Genomic DNA, 18,927 nt, shown 5'->3' with positions numbered 1-18,927 from the left:
GGTTTGGAGAGTTTCCAGGATGGTGAACACATCCACAGGCTGGGAGGGTGACACGCTCAAAACTCCACAGGGTCAAAAGCTCCGGTACTTGGGACCTTTCTGGACTTTGCCTTCCCTATCTCTGATTCTACTTACTTGCATATCCAATATAATAAACTGGTAAAAGTACATAAAGTGTTTCCCTAAATTCTATAAGCCATTATAACAAATTAGTGACTATGTCAAGGAGTCATAGGTACCGTGGATTTGTAGCCACCTCAGACACAAGCATGGGTTACCTGCAGACCCACTACTTGGATCCGGCATCTGAAATGAAGGGGGCAGTTTTGTGGGGCTGCATGCTTAACCCAGAACATAGCCCTGAGTCTGCATTAACTCCAAGTAGTTCGGTGTCAGAACTGCTTTATGTGAGTGAAAAACCCATACACATTTGGTGTCAGAAGTGTTGCGAGTAGTAGTTTTCTTATAGCTGCAATGTGCAGGACTACTTCAATTAAAATGCATTTGTTCAGCAAAGATGTATTCTCTATACATAAGTTAGCTATTAGTATTAATAGCTATTTCTACTTAGATTAAAATCTTCCCCACACCATTTCTATCTGGGGATGTATAAATTAAACATATTAAACTGAAGAAAAAAGAAAGCCGGGGAGGGGAAAAGGGAGGGCGGTGCGTAAAATTAAGTCAGCAACTCATTCTAAATCACTAATTCATTATTTAATTTTTTTCTAATCACATGCAATTTTTTTCAGTTATCCAGGCTTAATAAAACTAATGTTTTATTTTTTATTTGAAAAAAAAGTCTCTTACACTTTATTTTCTCTCATCCCTCTGTAGTACAATACATTATTTCATCCCTGAAAAAGTCCCCCAAAACAAACACTGACCAAAGTCAGTTCATACTTGGAATTTATGTGCATCCTTTTGGGAATCAAAGAACAGTTAACAGACGTACTCCTCTGAGATTTTACGGCTTAAAGACATGCTTGAAAAGATTTCACAGTAATCTTAAACTGCTGCTTAATAACATTCAAATCAAGTAAAGAGCAGCTAAGCTCTTTTTTTTTTTTAACTATATTCAGTATAAGAACTAAGATCTCAAAGATTAGGCAGTATTTATGCTTTACAAATATCAAAGCATATAAAAGACCTACCTTTATGAAACAAATCAGACAACCTAGAAGTGGATAGATTGGAATGACTATGGAAAAGGTATAATGAAGAACAGCCGTAACTGTGTATCCCATAAAGAACGTTATTTCGGTGATTGCAATGCAAGCCAATGCTGTCTAAAGAGAAAAAATGAGAAAACAAGTGAAAAAGTGTTTAGCAGTTTTTTACAAACCCACTTCTAAGTCTGTGCCTTGGTATTTACTGTTTTTAATCCTCTAATGAAACACGGAACCAGAGGTGATACTTAGCCAGGAGGGGCCAGGCCCCGCTGTTTGCCCCCCGGTATCCTTGCCATGTAATTCTTATGTGCCTTCAGTACCACCCCTTGGTGGAATGGGTGATGCATTAGACAGAGATGCTGTCAGATAGCTACCTAAGTTCTGTACTCAGAAAAGACACAATAACATTTTGAACATAAGCCTGCAAGAATTCATGACGTACAAGTAAGCTACTATGAAATGCTGGGGTGAAATAATATAAAACATGACTTACCACAGAATAGATAAATGACCAAAACTCTTTGGTATTCAAAATTTTTTTAAAAGTGAAGGAGATAACATAGGTAAACAGAATGACTGATGGAACATAACCAATAAGGCAAAAAACCTGTAAAACAGAAATGTGCACATTTATGTAAAAGTATGAACAGCTAACAATACATATGACATAAAACACCAGTTGTATCAAAATATTAAGAAATGATTATTTTTCAAATTTTATGTCTCAAGCAAACACTCCAAAACTGAATTGTAGTTACTTGAGATATTACCATGCACATTTTTCCTAAATCAGTAAAACTCATACCTGTCAACACAATCCTGAATAAATAATCTACACTGAACACTTTTCTAGTTCTTTTTTATGCCAACCAAAATGCTATCTCTACCCATGTTATAAAAACAAGTATACTACCTGTTTTACCCTTCTCAACCAACTATTAGCTACTATTTCAATATACAGCATTCAATACATTTGGCAAATATTTAAGAAAAAATTATTAATTTATAAACCAGAAATTCATATGTAAAGTCAGTATTATCTCTGGCAAAATGATAAAATTGCTTTCAGAAACCCCAAACTCACCTAGTTCTATTTTCCCTTTTTCCTAATACAAATTATTCACATGAAGAGTCATATACAGATGAACATGAATGTAAGCCATACTCTTCCTTAGTATTTTCAGCGATATTTTAAATTATGGAATAAAAGAGCTTCTTTTGAAATTATTTTCAGGCATAGGGACAGGAAGGACTGCTTAATTATTCCTGATTATACACAAGTATTGTAGTCTGCAGAAAGACCATCTCAGTCTCAAAGAATTATTTTATAATGATGGCTAGTTGCTGTTTTTTAAAAAATCACTTATAGTAATATAAGTTGCATTATAAGTATCATATACAATGATTAAAATAGATACTGGTTCTACTTTCTATTAAAAAATTAATATCCAAATTACTTGACAAACCACTTGTCATGTTTATAAATACTTAGTTTTTTTAAATAACATTTCATTTATAAATAACATAAGTAATATTAACTTACCACAGAAAGGAACTTTATAGCATAAAAATATAATCCATAATGAAACGCAAATAAACTTCCTAGCATCAAAATAAGAACAAGAAAAAATAAGGGGATATCAACAATAGCTTGTCCAATCCAATACGCAGATGGCAAAAGTCCTGAAAGTTTAAGCTGGGTATAAGCTTTGATCTACAAAACAAAAAAGAGCGAGGAGGGAAAACTGATTATAACTGTAAACAATTTTACACAAAAAAATTAGCAAATTATTGTGGAACTCTAAATTTTACATCAACAAAACAAGACATTCCAGGTCTCTAGGTAATAAAAACCCTCCTACAATTAAATATAAATTCCATAAAGTCTTTAATTTGGCTCGGTCTTGAGATGTAACAATTTTGACAAAGTTTTTCAGAATCAGAATACAGCAGAGTTAAGAAACACAAAACTAAAATAAAGCAAAAGATGTCATGGGGATTATAGCTGTGCCAACAATAAGTAGCCAAAACAATGTCACTTTTATAACTCTGTGGAAGTAGATGAAAGATATGTTTAAACAAAAAAAAATTCTCATTTTTAAAAATTAAGCTTTCATGAAAAACTAATAAACTGCTAAGTGTCTTCAGGATTTACATAAGGTTTTCAGCTAAAGAGTGAAACTCTGTACTGATAATTCATTTTAGCCCTTTATATACTCCTTTGTAGTATAAGTTGTTATTACTATAAGTAATTAGCATTTTCATGTATACAAACAGTAAACTTAAATGATCTGAGTTTTCCTCTCTCATCTTCTCATAATTTGAAATTTCAAAAAATATTTTATAAATCCCAATACCTAACAATTTTACTCAGTTCATTTTTGGCTTCTTTAAAAACATACTCCTAATAATTAAATATAGTATATGAAGGAGCTAGCCATAGAGATAACAGATGCATGGAATATAAAGACTTATTAAGAAGAGGATAAGTGATAAAAATGTACAACTTTATGTTCAATGAATTACAAGAACAAAAATATAACAATATAAGTATGAAAACATAGAGTTACTCTGGCTCATCCATGCTTCTGTCACTCATACAATGCTGGTGGGAATGTAAAACAATATCCACCCTGGAAAACTGTTTGACAACTTCTTACAAAACTAAACACGGAATCACCATATGACACAGCATTTGTACTCTTGGGCATTTATCACAGAGAAGTGAAAACTTACATTCACACAAAAACCTCTACACAAATGTTCACAGCAGCTTTATTCACAATAGTCAAAAACTGGAAACAATCCAGATCCACACCATGGACTACTATGCAGCAATAAAAAACAATAGACTACTGATACAATTTAAACAAACTAAATGAATCTCCAGGGAACTATCCTAAGTGAAAAAATCTAACCCCTCCCAAAAATACGTTATGATTCCATATATATACTCTTGAAATATCAAAATTACAGAAATAGAGAATACATTAGTGGTTGCCAGAGGTCAGGGAGGGGGTAGGTGTGTGGGCTTGAAAAGGGCAATAGGAGGAATCTCTGTGGTGAAGCTGCTCTATCCTGACTGTACCAATGTCAATATCCTGGGATTTTACTATTATACCACAATTTTATGAGCTATTATTGAGGCGAAGTGAGTAGGATTTCACTGTATTGTTTCTTAACACCTAATATGAATCTACAATTATCTCTAAATAAAAATTTGAGTTAAAAACATTTAAGTTGAAACAAAAGAGAAAAATGCAGGTAATTGTTTTGTATAAACTTTACCTGTAATTTTAACTCAATTATTACCTTATGATTCTCTGCATTTTCCATGGCAAAGTAAGGCGGCATTGCAGTAACAATGATTCCCAGAAGAGCTGCTTGAAAATACAGCTCAATTTTAAAAACTATATCTGTAATTTCCTGAAAAACAATCACAGAGTAAGAAATGAAACTGAGAATAACTTTATATCATCTTAGTACTTTCTCAATAAAAGACTATCAAAACCTCTGAAGAAACACATTAGGATATCTATTCTAGGCATACAGTCTGTATGAAAAAACAGGTGGCAGAATTAAGAGGCAGTGAGTTACAGGACCAGCTCTGCCACTTAATAAGTAGCTACACAATCCTGAGCAGATCAACATATTTCCTTTTCTTAACTACAACATAGAATAATAGGACATTTAAATTAAGCTTTACCATTTAATTAAAAATAACAATGTACATGAAAAAGCAGGTAACATGTTCACCAGTAGTCCTATGCAATGAACAAGACCATGTCAGACTGATGCATTTGTCAGTTGCTGGGACTGTGAGCCATTTGGATCTCGGGGCCCTATTCCCTTTTGAAAAAGCTGTACTTTGGAACAAGCTCAGCCTCCTATTGGAACAGGAGTTTCTTCTCCCTGGCAGTGGGGGCTATAACTCCCACAGACCTCAATGGTCCCTAGCTGCCCCAAAGACTCAAGTACAGAAGGAAACTTCCAGAAAACTAAACAGCTGGTGCCCCAAATACAAACTACCCAGAACCAAATGCATTGTATTACTGCTGCCCTCAACAGGTACAAGGGTCTTCTGGAAGGTGGGAGAGATAATGAAATCTAGAACTGATGTAATGATGGATGCAGAACTCTATGAACATAATAAAACCATTGGATTGAAACGAGTTAATAGCATATGAAGTAGATCTCAAAAAAACTGTTAAAAAAGTACTCTTCCTAGGAACAACGCAAAAGGCAAGGGAAGCAAGGGAAAAAATGAACTACTGGGATTTCATCAAGATCAAAAGCTTTTGCACAGCAAAGGAAACAGTTAACAAAATCAAAAGACAACTGACAGAATGGGAGAAGATATTTGCAAACGACATATCAGATAAAGGACTAGTGTCCAGAATCTATAAAGAACTTAGCAAACTCAACACCCAAAGAACAAATAATCCAATCAAGAAATGGGCAGAAGACATGAACAGACATTTCTGCAAAGAAGACATCCAGATGGCGAACAGACACATGAAAAAGTGCTCCATATCACTCGGCATCAGGGAAATACAAATCAAAACCACAATGAGATATCACCTCACACCAGTCAGAATGGCTAAAATCAACAAGTCAGGAAATGACAGATGCTGGCGAGGATGCGGAGAAAGGGGAACCCTCCTACACTGTTGGTGGGAATGCAAGCTGGTGCAGCCACTCTGGAAAACAGCATGGAGGTTCCTCAAAATGTTGAAAATAGAACTGCCCTATGACCCAGCAATTGTACCCTAAAGATACAAATGTAGTGATCCAAAGGGACACATGCACCCGAATGTTTATAGCAGCAATGTCCACAATAGCCACTATGGAAAGAACCTAGATGTCCATCAACAGATGAATGGATCAAGAAGATGTGGTATATATACACAATGGAATACTATGCAGCCATCAAAAGAAATGAAATCTTGCCATTTGCAACAACATGGATGGAACTAGAGCGTATCATGCTTAGCGAAATAAGTCAAGCAGAGAAAGACAACTATCATATGATCTCCCTGATATGAGGAAGTGGTGATGCAACATGGAGGCTTAAGTGGGTAGAAGAAGAATAAATGAAACAAGATGGGATTGGGAGGGAGACAAACCATAAGTGACTCTTAATCTCACAAAACAAACTGAGGGTTGCCGGGGGGAGGGGGTTTGGGAGAAGGGGGTGGGATTATGGACATTGGGGAGGGTATGTGATTTGGTGAGTGCTATGAAGTGTGTAAACCTGGTGATTCACAGACCTGTACCCCTGGGGATAAAAATATATGTTTATAAAAAATAAAAAATAAAAAATAAATTAAAAAAAAAAGTACAGCAATAGAAAGTAAAAAATGCTATTACAGAAAAATATTTGTCCATTTATTTTTCATATGTGAAAAATAAAACATAAGGATGAGAGAAAAATGTTGATTATTTTTCTGAAGACTTATTTTCACATTTATAATCCAATAGTCCTATCTAGAGGAAAAATGACTGCATGAGAGCAAATTCTCAAGTTTCTTTCAATACCCCAGTAAGAGATCTTAGATAAATAATATTTTTAAATTATCTTAATTTTTCTTGTATGATTAATACAAAAAATACTTATGCTTTATAAAAATATCAGTACCAAGAGAAAACTTCCTTGATCCTGAAGCAAACTAATACTGGGCACTCCTAATCCCAGATGTAAAGCATCCTCAACTCAAGTTTTAGTAAGACTAAGAACATCTACAGATTTCCTTTGTATTGGGTCTTAGCTTTTATTACACACATGTGTACATACACACTTTTTTTTTATATACACACTTTTTAAAGTTTGCTTACTTGAAAGAATGGGGTATTCCAGACCTGGATGCTTTCAGTCACATTTAAATGATAAAGATAATAATTACTGATAATATTCATCAATACAGGTAAAGAACAAACCATAGTACTGTTGAAAACAGCTGTAAAAACATAGTCCTATGATTTAAAAAGAAAAAGAGAGAGTGTTATTACATACCACAATAAATACATTGTTACTATGTACTAAGCTTTTCTCCCAGACTAAGGCACTCTTCACTAACTAAAAATTGATTGAACAAATTATAGAAATAATATTCAATAGATAAAGACAGATGGATAAACATAACCTGGTGTGGAGTCTACATATATTTTGGTATTTTAAGCAAAAATAGAACACAAAGATTAAATTTCTTATAGTTCTTTATATTGGTCATCCACCAAGTCATAAAATACATTATAAACGCTAGTAATGTCCAAAAGCAAATTCTAACTTCCAACAAATGAAGTCAATTCAGCAAACGATTAACTTTAGAGAAAATACCTTAATGTTCTATAACTTTCCAATAGGTATTCACTCACATATATCACTCTTACCTTTTCAGAATACATCACATTTAAAGCTGCACTATGGGGAGCAGCAGACACATAGTCACTGTCATTAAACATTGTCACCACTATATTCTGGCTTGTGAAAAAGCTGGTAAGATCACTGATATCAGAGTCTGGTATGAGAAAATAAGCAAATAATAAAGAATCAGTTTAAAAAAGAAACAGACCCAGACTTTTAATAACATTGGGAAGAACTTTTTTAAAAAAAGATTATCTTTGTTAGACAAGACATCATTAAAAACACTGGCAGTGGAGGCAGTCAGCCTGGATTCAAATCCAAGTCAATATATACAGGCTTTAAAAACAGAAACTGGCTTTAAAAACAGAACCTGGAACAGTAACTGTACAAATGTTAGCTCCTGCTGCTGCTACTACTGTTACACTGAAAGTTTGCCTATAATACTCACTTGAAATTTGGCTAAATTGTGAGAATAAAAATCTAACAATTTTATGGAATAAGAGAACCTGCTAGGCTCGGAAAGGTAGAAAGAGGCAGGATGTGAAGTCAGGTAACATCACTCCTTAGAGGGTTTCTGTGTGCTTAGAACAGACAAATTTTATCAATGTCAATTGCCTCAACTGCCTTAAAATATTAAACCACATAATCAGGTCTCCATCTACATTCCTTAAATTCCCTGGAGCTAACGGAAAGATGATGGATCCTGTCTTAGGTTTAAGTCTATACCAACAAAAGCCAGAAAGAACAAATGTGACTTTGAGAGAAATCAAAACTAAGCAAAGGAAACCACTATCAGTACTTAAAAATAGTATGGCAGGTAGATCAGACTCCACAGCAAGCCTGAGTGTCAGAGGGAATGGTGCTTTTAGGGCTCTCGCTGGAGCTTTTTTAGATCCTATATTTACTCCTTATCTAGTACCTCAAATGACCTCTTTTCTCTAGTTTGCCACAGAAGAGAGCTACACTGTAACTGAAGGAACTATATCACCCTTGATACAAAACTTTTCTAGGAGGATCAGATACAATCCAATATAGACATACAGAGACCAGTAATTTCCAGAGGAAACATGGCTTTATTTAGGATCAAAAAGGCCTAGGAAGATATAGGGTACATAAGTAAGCAATTCTAGAAATACTAAAAAATAACAAAAGGGACAAAACCTTGAAAATATTAGTATTTCTGCAGATCAGTGAGAGTGAACTCAAACCAAAATGATTTTAGATACATATACAATTTCCCAAACACACAAAAAATGTCCCTATAAAAGTATAAGGCTTTATAAAGCACTGTATTTTAACAACATGAAATGTGTATTAAAATCAAAACAAAAATTCTAACAAAAGAAATACATTATAAAGCATCAATTTTCTACTCAAGAGTAGTTTTCTATCATGAAATATATTTTCTCCAAAAGAATATATAATAAACTAAGAGTCACATTTTAAAAGTGATGATTTTAAGAGTAATTTATAATAATCCCTATCTATGATTGTTATCTAACACTGGTCAAAACTCTTCAGTTAATAGTGAATCAAAAAGGAAAGATACTAGAACATGTGTTAGTGTTGGAAAATACTAAACTCTGAAGATTTTGTGAGTTATATAAATGATTATATTAAATGCAATTTTCTAACCTATTTCAGCACGACAAGCAAATAAAGTTGCCTCTGTTCTTCTGTAAATCTGCCAGAGTTAGATAACTGTGATTTACTCTTCAAGAACCTTAGGACTATATCTATGCAGATGAGAGATTTTGCAGGAACAACTGTTCAAAATTCTGTTATAGGTTTTATTATTTTTGAAAAGCAGAAACCGATGTCAGTTTTTTTTTTTTTTACTTGTTCTGAGCCTTGCTCAAGACCATGGTTCTTAATTTTTTTCATATTTGACAATTATGTAATTAAAATAAGAAACAGCAAAATCAAAAATATTCATTACCAATTTAATATATTTGATTATATTAATATCTAATGAGTTTTTAATTCTTATTTTTTACAGTCCTTGAAAAATTATTTAAACATTTCTATTGAGATATATAACTGCATAAATATTATATACTATAACTCTTTCTAAAGGTGTTTCAACTTCTGAAGTTTATTTTGCTTGTAATAAACGTTAATATGAAACACACTACTCAGAATATGTTGCTACCATTAAAAAACGAAATCTTAATATCATAAACAGTACAATGTTAGTTTTAAAAACTATAATCTACACTTAACCAAAATTTCATTTCTGTAATATATTACTCAGCATCAGTAAATAGTTTTTTAAAACTTAAATCTATACACACAAACCATGCCTTTACCTTGGATCTATTTCTAAAATCCCAACCTCTAACCTATATCCCAGACCCCATGCCCCAACCAACACACATTCACAGACCTTCACACACTCTCACCAGTAGAATTTTGAAGAAGCAGACTTGTTCTGTATTTATGAGGTTTATCTCCAGGTTTTAGGAAATATAAGTCTGGAACAAGTTTGATGGGAACCACAGCATTTTTAAAAGAGCGGTGCACCAAAAACATAAAAATCTGAATTGCAAAAAAAATTAAAAGCAGAAGCAACCTGAAAGGAAAAAAATAAAACAGCACAGGGTACATTAATATGTAAATCTATTTTTTAAAATCCTCCTTCAAATAACAGTTAAAAGAACACATGTTAAAAGAGAGAGAGAGAGAGAAAAGAAAAACCTGAAAAAAATAGTGTTCCGGAATAGAATTTCTATTCTCCAAAACAATGTCATGACACAACTGGACAGAAAGCCAGTACTCAATGACAAAATTAAAACTTATGAAACTAAGATCAAGTCATCCTGAAACTTTTGTGGGTATATAAACTTGTGCTTATAGCTTTTTAAGAACCAGACATTATGCCACATTTACACATCCACTGTCCTGAGGGAACTTTTATTTCCTGCCCTATACTTAACTATTTACTCTCCTATGCTTTAGAAAAGATATAATACAAAAATATATAAAATATAGAGAAGGAAACAAAAATACAGGGAGCCTTTCTTTTGTTTTTAAATATAGTGAAACTGTGAATGACTGCTATCTTTGAAATGTCATCCATACCATATTAATTTCCATTGTTCCTCTAGAGAGAGGCAAAGCAAGACATACTACGGTCAGTTATAAGGATCATTATTTGCTATTTGTCAAGTACATAATTCTATTACCTATTCAAAGTGCCCTTCTATCTGGAAGGCAGATATCCTTCTGTCTTGTCCTACAAAATATTTGCTACATTTTATATAATAGGTATAACAGCAAGTGTGTAGAGAGAGCTTAGATTATCAGTTTAGCATTTTATAATTTTCAGAAACCCTCTAATTTTTAAAAAATCATTCTTATAAATTGCTGTAAGTATACCTGAGTCAGCATTTCCAAAAGCATACTGCATTAAATTCTATCAGTTAATAGGTGTTTTACGTTAAAAAATTCATGATTAAACAGAATTTGGAAACTCTGGATTTAACAAAATTGAAGCAATTTCTTTACCACAGAACCTCTCATGTGTTTTCATATGCTAATAAACAAGTCTTTCAGACAGGAAATATAAGATACAGCATTTCCTAAATGCACAGATGGTCAAATGCAAATTTGGAATACTTTTTTTGTTAGGAATTGAGTATTTGTGTCATCCTCCCCCCAAATTCATACTCTGAAGCCCTAATCCCCATTGTGATAGTATTAGGAATAAGGCCTTTGGGAGGCAATCAGGATTAGATGAGGTCATGGGCATTGGGCCCTTAAGATAGGAATAGTGCCCTTCTAAGAGACATCAGAGAGCTTGTTCTCATCTCCTATGCATCCACAAAGAAAGTCATATGAGCACACAGCAAGATAATGGCCCATCTCTGCAAGCCAGAAAGAGTGCCCTCAGGACCAATTTTGTACCCTAATCTGATTTCCACTCTCTAAAACCATGATAAAATAAATTTCGTTGTTCAAGCAACCGAGTCTATGTTATTTTGTTATCACAGACTGAACTAAGATTTTTATTGTTTTTCAGGGAATATTTTAGGAGAGTAATGTTTAATAAACTGAAACATGCTGATTTAAGTAAATATTTTTCTTTTAGTAATGCTGAGACTGGAATATATAAGACAGTTGACTGACATTTCTTTGATACTGACTAACCTAGGGCAAAAAAGCAAATGAATTCAGCATATCTCAAGCACATAACAATATTTTCACTTATTAAATTTTTTTCTACTGCTGTTTTGGATCAAACAAAATCGGAGTGTGTTATATGAAAATAATTAATGTTATGTCTCAATAAATGAAAGTCTAGCACCCATGGGAACCTGAAAGAGGTAAAGCAAAGTTGAAAAGATATCATTTTAATCCCAGTTCTACAAGCTATAAAGCCTTCTTTATATTTCCATTTCTTTAACCAATACAGAGATAAAACTTACTCTTCCTACTGTTTACAAAAGCAGTTATACATAATAGTAATACATACAAAACAATTGCGTAAAATATAATTGCAAAATAAAATTTTGCGACAATAATTCAAAAATTTGTGACAATAATTCAAAAATTACACAATTAAAGAATATAATGACAGTTCCTCATTTAGATGAGAAAAAATGCTAGTCTAAAAAAAGAGTGAAAGCTCTAGTGGTATTCAAAGAAATCGTTAAATGCGTAATTATTTTCTCTGACATTGTGAAGTTATAGTCTTAATCTTACAAAACTACACAAATTTACATACATCTACATTTAAAAAAATTAAGATGACAAATTGAATTTGTAGCCTTAAAAAACACCTCATCAGGCAGGAAAGTGATCATACTTACACTGATCTTACTGATTTACTTTCCCTTTTCAAGGTCAGCAAATGAAACTTTGCTATTGTATACACCTGTTGTTTCCAAAGGCTCATGGTGCTCATAAGAGAAGCCTTGGTTTCAGAAAGAATAAGTAAGCTCTGCTCCATTTCATCAAAAGATTTTGAATCCATTTCTTCCTCTGGTGGCTGCTGAGTAAATACACTATAATCTATTTGCCAAAACAAAATAAAGACAGAAAATTATGGGATATTCCTTAAAAGAATGAATGAAAATCTTTCTGAGGCATATAAATTTTGAAGAAGCACACATCTAGTAGTTAGGTAGGACAAACAAAACTCTCATATACTTTGGCAATATTATTAAAAATGAACACATGCATACCGAGAAAATTCTCCACTAAGTATAAATGCAAGGAAGATACATACATAGATCCACCGAAACACATATACAAGAAAATTCTTAGCTAGTGACCTGTAAAGAATAGCCATTAAACTTGGGCGCCTGGGTGGCTCAGTGGGTTAAAGCCTCTGCCTTCGGCTCAGGTCATGATCCCAGGGTCTTGGGATCGAGCCCCACATTGGGCTCTCTGCTCAGCAGGGAGCCTGCTTTCTCTCTCTCTCTCTCTCTCTCTCTCTCTGCCTGCCTCTCTCCCTACTTGTGGTCTCTGTCTGTCAAATAAATAAATAAAATCTTAAAAAAAAAAAAGAATAGCCATTAACTAGGAAGAATCTAAATGCCTACCAACAGGTGAGCACATAAGTAGTGAAATAATCCTGTAAGAGAATAGTTTAAAACAATGAAACTGAATAAACTACTATACAACCACAGTAAGTTTAAACCCTACAAACATATAAAGGTAAAGGAAACGAGACATAAAAGACATAGTATATGATTTTATAAAAGATTTTATTTATTTGACAGAGAGAGGTTGAGAGAGAGCAAGAGTGTGGAGGAGGAGGAGAGGGAGAAGCAGGCTCCCTGCTGAGCTTGGAGCCCAAGCAGGGTTCCATCCCAGCACCCTGGGATCATAACCTGACCTGAAGGCAGATGTGTAACCGACTAAGCTATCCAGGCGCCCCCATACTATATGATTTATTCCATGAGACCAAACACAGATAAAATTAATCAATGAGAATAGGAAAAAGGATAGGTTATTTTTATAGGTGATTCGATTTTTAAAAACTGAAAAATAATGAAGAGATGAAAATTGGTTTCAGTATGAGGAGAGCCACAAAGAAGGATTTCTCTGACTTATCTTAAATTTTAAAAAATGAGTAAACACTAAAAACTTTAAGAGAGAATGGAATAATGCATAAAATTATAATGAACCACAGCCTGGTTATTCTGGGACCTTAGCAACTCAACTGTTTAGATGAATGACTTACTTCGTAAGATGAACCAAACTAAACCCTCTCTTCCCCTGATACAATGGACTAAATCAAACTAAATATTAGGGCTAAAATATTGTATATCACAATTATGGTATTCAGTGAGCACCAATCTACCTTCTATAGAACTTGATATTTTTAACCTTTGAAAAATAAAACATTTAAAATCAGCCAACTGAAAGCAAGCCAATATTATTAGTATATTTATTCTGCATGCTGGACTTAAAGATATACAAAATATAGCCAGTAATACCTACACTGCACATAGCCTTCTCATCTTTATCCCACTATCCAACTCTACAGACTACTCATTCAATACCTCAAGTATTTAGCATCACAGATACAAGCATCTTCTCTATCTAATTCTCTTTCTTCACCTGAAGGACTATAAACATACTCACTGATAATGTGCCCTACATTCTAACCCCAACTTCCTCTATTTCTCCCATTTCCTCACCTTTATCTACTCAATCTCATCAAACTGAACACATGTTCAAATCTGACATCTTGTTCTCTCTCCAATTATGTAAGATCTAAAACTTTTAGGTGAACTTTCTCTGACTACAGTCTTATATCACAACCTTATTATAAGCCTGACTTTTGTCCTTTCTCCATGTTCGAGAGAAACCTCTTGTTTCCTTCACCCTCCTGCCCCACTACCACCACCACCATCTTGCTAACTTTCAATAGTAAGAAAAGTATCCTCAATTTGCATTCTCACCTTAAACCTCATAGAACTAACTCTAACCTTTACCACACCACTGAAATGGCTACTGTCAAGGTCACCACTGACTTCCACACTACCAAAGCCCTTAGCGTCTTCCCTGTTACCAAAACCATCTTTTTTGTTCTTATCTTATTCTTCACAGCAATCAACTAATAAGTGATCATATTTCTATCTACTGTTTCCATCTACTGTTTCTTCCTCTAAAAACGTATTTCACCTGTTTATGTAATTATTCATCTCGCTTACCATCTCTCTGGTTAATTGCCCAAAATTTTTTGTTAGTTTTATTTTTACCTGCTTGGTCAATTTCTGCTTCAACTTCCAGCTTTAAGAACACATCTTCCAAAGTCGTCATTGAAACACCGTAAGAAATTACACCCAAATTTGAATGAGTGTCTAGAGCAGAAAATAAACCTAAAAGAAAAAAAATGATAGAATGTTGTGTTGTTAAGCATATCATCATGAATTTCTCTAAAATACTCTTTTTAAAATGGGATAGCACTAAATTTACTCTGCTACCACACTAGTTCTCAAACATTTTGGTCTCAGAACGCCATTAGCATTCCTAAAAATTGCTAAGGACCCCAAGGAATGTTTGCTTATAGAGATATATCTAATAGATATTTATCATATTATAAACTAAACCTAAGAAGTATTTTTACAGACAGAATGATAGGCAGAGTACATTAAAGTTGGCTTATGTAGTTCACTCTAGTTAATGAAGGATTCTTTTTTTCCCTAGGGGAAAAAAAATCAATTAAATTAAATAGAAAATCTCTATCTAAATGAGATAAGTGTTATGGGAATTCCACGCAATATATCTACATCAATAATATCCTTTCGGTTATTGAGAGATTCCCTGAACAGATAAGTAGACTGAGTATGAGTTCCTCATTACAATGCAGAAAAATAATGCCAGAATTAAAATAATTCAAGGGTTTACCATATTATTACGTTCTTCATTATGGAATCATGAAACTAGAAAAGAACTTGAGAACACATACAAACAACTGTGTGTGTGTATGTGTGTGTGTGTGTGTGTATGTGTGTATACATATTCCGAGGAGGCTTCTGAGCAAATGGAGCAATCTTTCTTGACAACAAAGCAAATACCTTTACTGAACATATTAGTTTCCTGCATAGGGTTTGTAAAAAATGGGGGGGTGGGGAACACATTAGCTTGTAGTTTCTGATTTTCAAAAGTAAAGTAAAGTAGAAATGTAAGAGTAAAGTAAAGCCACCCAGGAACATGTAAATATTACACAAAAATATACAACAAAGTAAATCAAGAAAACCTATTCTTAATGCAAGAGCCTGGTTCAACAATCAGGAAACTGAAAGTAATACCTGCAAATTTGTCCATGTCCTTAAAAGGTAAACTATACACAAGTTGTTGGTCATTCTGTTGTAATAAGGTAGCTCCAGGTATATGTTGTTTAACCAGGGAAGAAAGAGATTCAGTGGCACAGTATCGGTCTATGCACATGCTAGAGAAAACCAAAAGTCATTGTTTTTTAAATAATTAATGAACAACCAAAAGTAAATTCTAAATGCTGGAAGTAAAGTTAGTGCCATAAAAATTGGCCAAAGTACATTATAGCAAATCTGAAATATAGTATCAGTAGATCAAGAATACTATAAAGAATGAAGTCAATCAAGAATGAATGATACCTTAGGCGGTAGCCAATCCCCCATTTACTTTTGAGAAAAATTGAAGAACCAACACATTTCAACATTCCTTGTGATATGACAGCTTTCCTATCTGAAAACAGAAATTTACATTTCAATTTTTAGGTTAGTAACAGCATCTGCATTTCCAAGTTGGCATTTGTATTTTGTGAACTACCATGTAAGACACCAGTATCATCATTAAATATCATTAAATACTCACAACTTTATTAGAAAGAAACCAGATTATCACTTCCTGGTTTTTAAATGAGAACACTTAGGCAATAAGAAAACATCATTTGGCCATATTTCACATAGCTATTAAGTGATAAACCCAGACATTGTACCTACACAGGTCCAACTCTGGAGTCTACCTTCTTAATACTGTTCCAAATATCTCAGACTCTTCCTAAAAGGCTCACTCTTACTAGCATGTTCACAATTTCCTTTATAATCAAATGTAAATACAACAAAAAGCAACCCCCCAAAAAAGTCAGTTTGTTGGGTTTTCAAAATACATTAAAAAAAAAAACAAAGATACTACTGAAAAAATGAATCTACAATGTAGATGGTACTGAACATTTTGCTTCCTTCTGGAAGGTGGAGTTTTCATACATGGTAGTCAGGAGGTGCCTCTATGACCAGCACCCAGTAAAAACCTTGGGCACAGAGTCTCCTAATGAGCTTTCCTGGTAGATAACATTTCACATATGTTGTTAACAACTCCTTGCTAGAGAAATTAAGCATATTCTGTTTGACTCCATTGGGAGCAGATTTTTGGAAGCTCGTGTCTGGTTTCTTCCACGTCCCATAAGCCTTTTCATTTTGCTGATTTTGCTTTATCCTTTCAGTCTTGTGGTAAGAACCTGTAAGTTTAACTGTATGCTGAGTCCTACTACTTCTCCTAGCAAATTACTGAATCTGAGATGGTCTGTAGGACTCCCAAACACAAAAATATGTAATTTTTAAAAAGCTTAAAACATGCAGCTGTGAAAATCAGTTTCTTTATTCCTCAGGATTTAGTATGTCTATGTCCGTCTCCTATTTGGGCCCAAGACCTTATCTTTCAAAAATAAAGTTAAAATCTCACCAGCAAGAATATCAGCTTCATCCATGAAATGAGTACTAAACACTGTTACCCGATTAGATTTTCCATATTTCAGAAGATTCCAAACAATATGACGAGAACAGGGGTCCATTCCAGCTGTTGGTTCATCTAGCAACAATATCTACATGAAAAAGAGCAGGGAACAGCAGAGAATCCTCAAAAAAACTAAAATACATAAGGTTTATGGACACTGAGAAACTTTCCCATTTCTAATTATTATTTCTAACAAGAAGTATACTAAGTCCGGGCTTTTTGTTCTTATATGAGCTAACATAAAATTTTTAAACTGTTTGGCAAGCGAATATTTTCCTTGTTTCAATTTTAAAAGACTAATATCAGTAACATGTAAGACATAAATGCAATAACAATCAAATACATAAACTAAAAAATAAAACACTGGTGGGGGTTGAGAGAAAGATAAATTAACATAAAGCCAGGGGCACCTGGGTGGCTCAGTCATTAAGTGTCTGCCTTCAGCTCAGGTCATGATCCCAGGGTCCTGGGATGGAGCCCCCCTGCATTGGACTCAGTGGAGAGCCTGCTTCTCTCTCTCCCACCTCCCTGCTTGTATTCCGTCTTTTGCTGTCTCTCTCTTTGTCAAAAATAAATAAATAAAATCTTCAAAAGCAAAACAAAGCAAAATAAAAAAACATAAAGCCAGAACCCAGAGTCAACCCAAGCTATAGCAGCAAGGAGACATGTAGCAGGATAGCAGGCATCAAGAGGGCTCAGGCTGCAGCTTTCCAGCCCAATGCAAAGCACTGTAACAGATGGTTCTGTTTATACAGGACAAAGAGCACAGAACAGACACATACAAAATAAAATCAGCAGAACAGTGAGAAACTGAACTATTCCTTTGGTTTTGTCTTTTTAAATTTTATTCTGAGCTATTACAAACATATAGAAAACTAAAGAGAATTAGAACAATACCGTTAAAGCCTCCACACCAGTGAAATGCAACAAATGCCATTTTTTAGGCCATATTTTCGCAAATCTCTTTTTAAAGAAATAAAACATTGCAAATATAACTAAAATCCAACCTTCCATTACCCTTTCTAGAAGTAACCACTATCATAAATATGTTTTATCTTTATAACTCACGTTTCAAACCTTATTACTATAAATCACATCCATAATAATGTATAGCATTTTATGTATATTGAAACTTTACATAATGTATTATTGTATGTAAATATACATTATATTTGTGTATAATACATTAATAATTATTTACCTTTGGATTCCCAAGAACAGCAATTCCTAAAGACAGTTTTCTTTTTTGACCACCACTTAACTTTTTAGCTTGATTATCTTTGATAGCCTGCATGTCTAAATCCAGTAAAACCTTCTGCACCTATAAAGTGAGAACAATGTTATTTTTTAAATTATATTATTTGCATAACTATCAATATCAATTTTTAAGTGTCCTGATTTTAATATCAATTTAAAAATGTTCTTTTAGTACAGACTTTAATTTTGACATTTACTCATATCTAATTTTGAAATAATAGATAAAAAGATTCCTGATTGATAGGTCTGTTTTACTTTTATGACTTCCTCGGTAGTGGTGAAGGGATCAGTTGAAAAGCTCCATATGGCGGTGGGTGGGTGGTGAGAGGAAAGGAGGCAGATGTGAAAGGCAAGGAAAGTTTGGAAGAAAAGAAAAACCTAAATTGAGAAGCTAGAATCCTCCAG

General features: G+C 33.8%; 1 protein-coding gene across 4 annotated transcripts in view; it reads right to left on the bottom strand.

Moving 5' to 3' along the window:
• The window catches only part of ABCA5 (ATP binding cassette subfamily A member 5), a 70,041-nt gene that overhangs the window by 14,920 nt on the left and 36,194 nt on the right, over window positions 1-18,927 (bottom strand). For all 4 annotated transcript variants that reach the window (XM_059147853.1, XM_059147854.1, XM_059147852.1 and 1 more), the window contains 13 exons: window positions 18,467-18,586; window positions 17,215-17,353; window positions 16,128-16,218; window positions 15,804-15,943; window positions 14,751-14,870; window positions 12,348-12,549; window positions 9,939-10,108; window positions 7,563-7,690; window positions 7,008-7,145; window positions 4,485-4,598; window positions 2,716-2,886; window positions 1,666-1,779; window positions 1,155-1,289 (listed from right to left, as the gene is read on the bottom strand). In XM_059147853.1, the coding sequence (XP_059003836.1) occupies window positions 1,155-1,289; window positions 1,666-1,779; window positions 2,716-2,886; window positions 4,485-4,598; window positions 7,008-7,145; window positions 7,563-7,690; window positions 9,939-10,108; window positions 12,348-12,549; window positions 14,751-14,870; window positions 15,804-15,943; window positions 16,128-16,218; window positions 17,215-17,353; window positions 18,467-18,586 (1,782 nt within the window). The remainder of the gene's footprint in view (window positions 1-1,154; window positions 1,290-1,665; window positions 1,780-2,715; window positions 2,887-4,484; window positions 4,599-7,007; window positions 7,146-7,562; window positions 7,691-9,938; window positions 10,109-12,347; window positions 12,550-14,750; window positions 14,871-15,803; window positions 15,944-16,127; window positions 16,219-17,214; window positions 17,354-18,466; window positions 18,587-18,927) is intronic.

Source organism: Mustela lutreola, chromosome 15 (assembly GCF_030435805.1).
Source record: "Mustela lutreola isolate mMusLut2 chromosome 15, mMusLut2.pri, whole genome shotgun sequence".
Classification (NCBI taxonomy): domain Eukaryota; kingdom Metazoa; phylum Chordata; class Mammalia; order Carnivora; family Mustelidae; genus Mustela; species Mustela lutreola.
The sequence above is the reverse complement of the archived record's forward strand: the minus strand, read 5'-3'. Positions and strand labels throughout refer to the sequence as shown.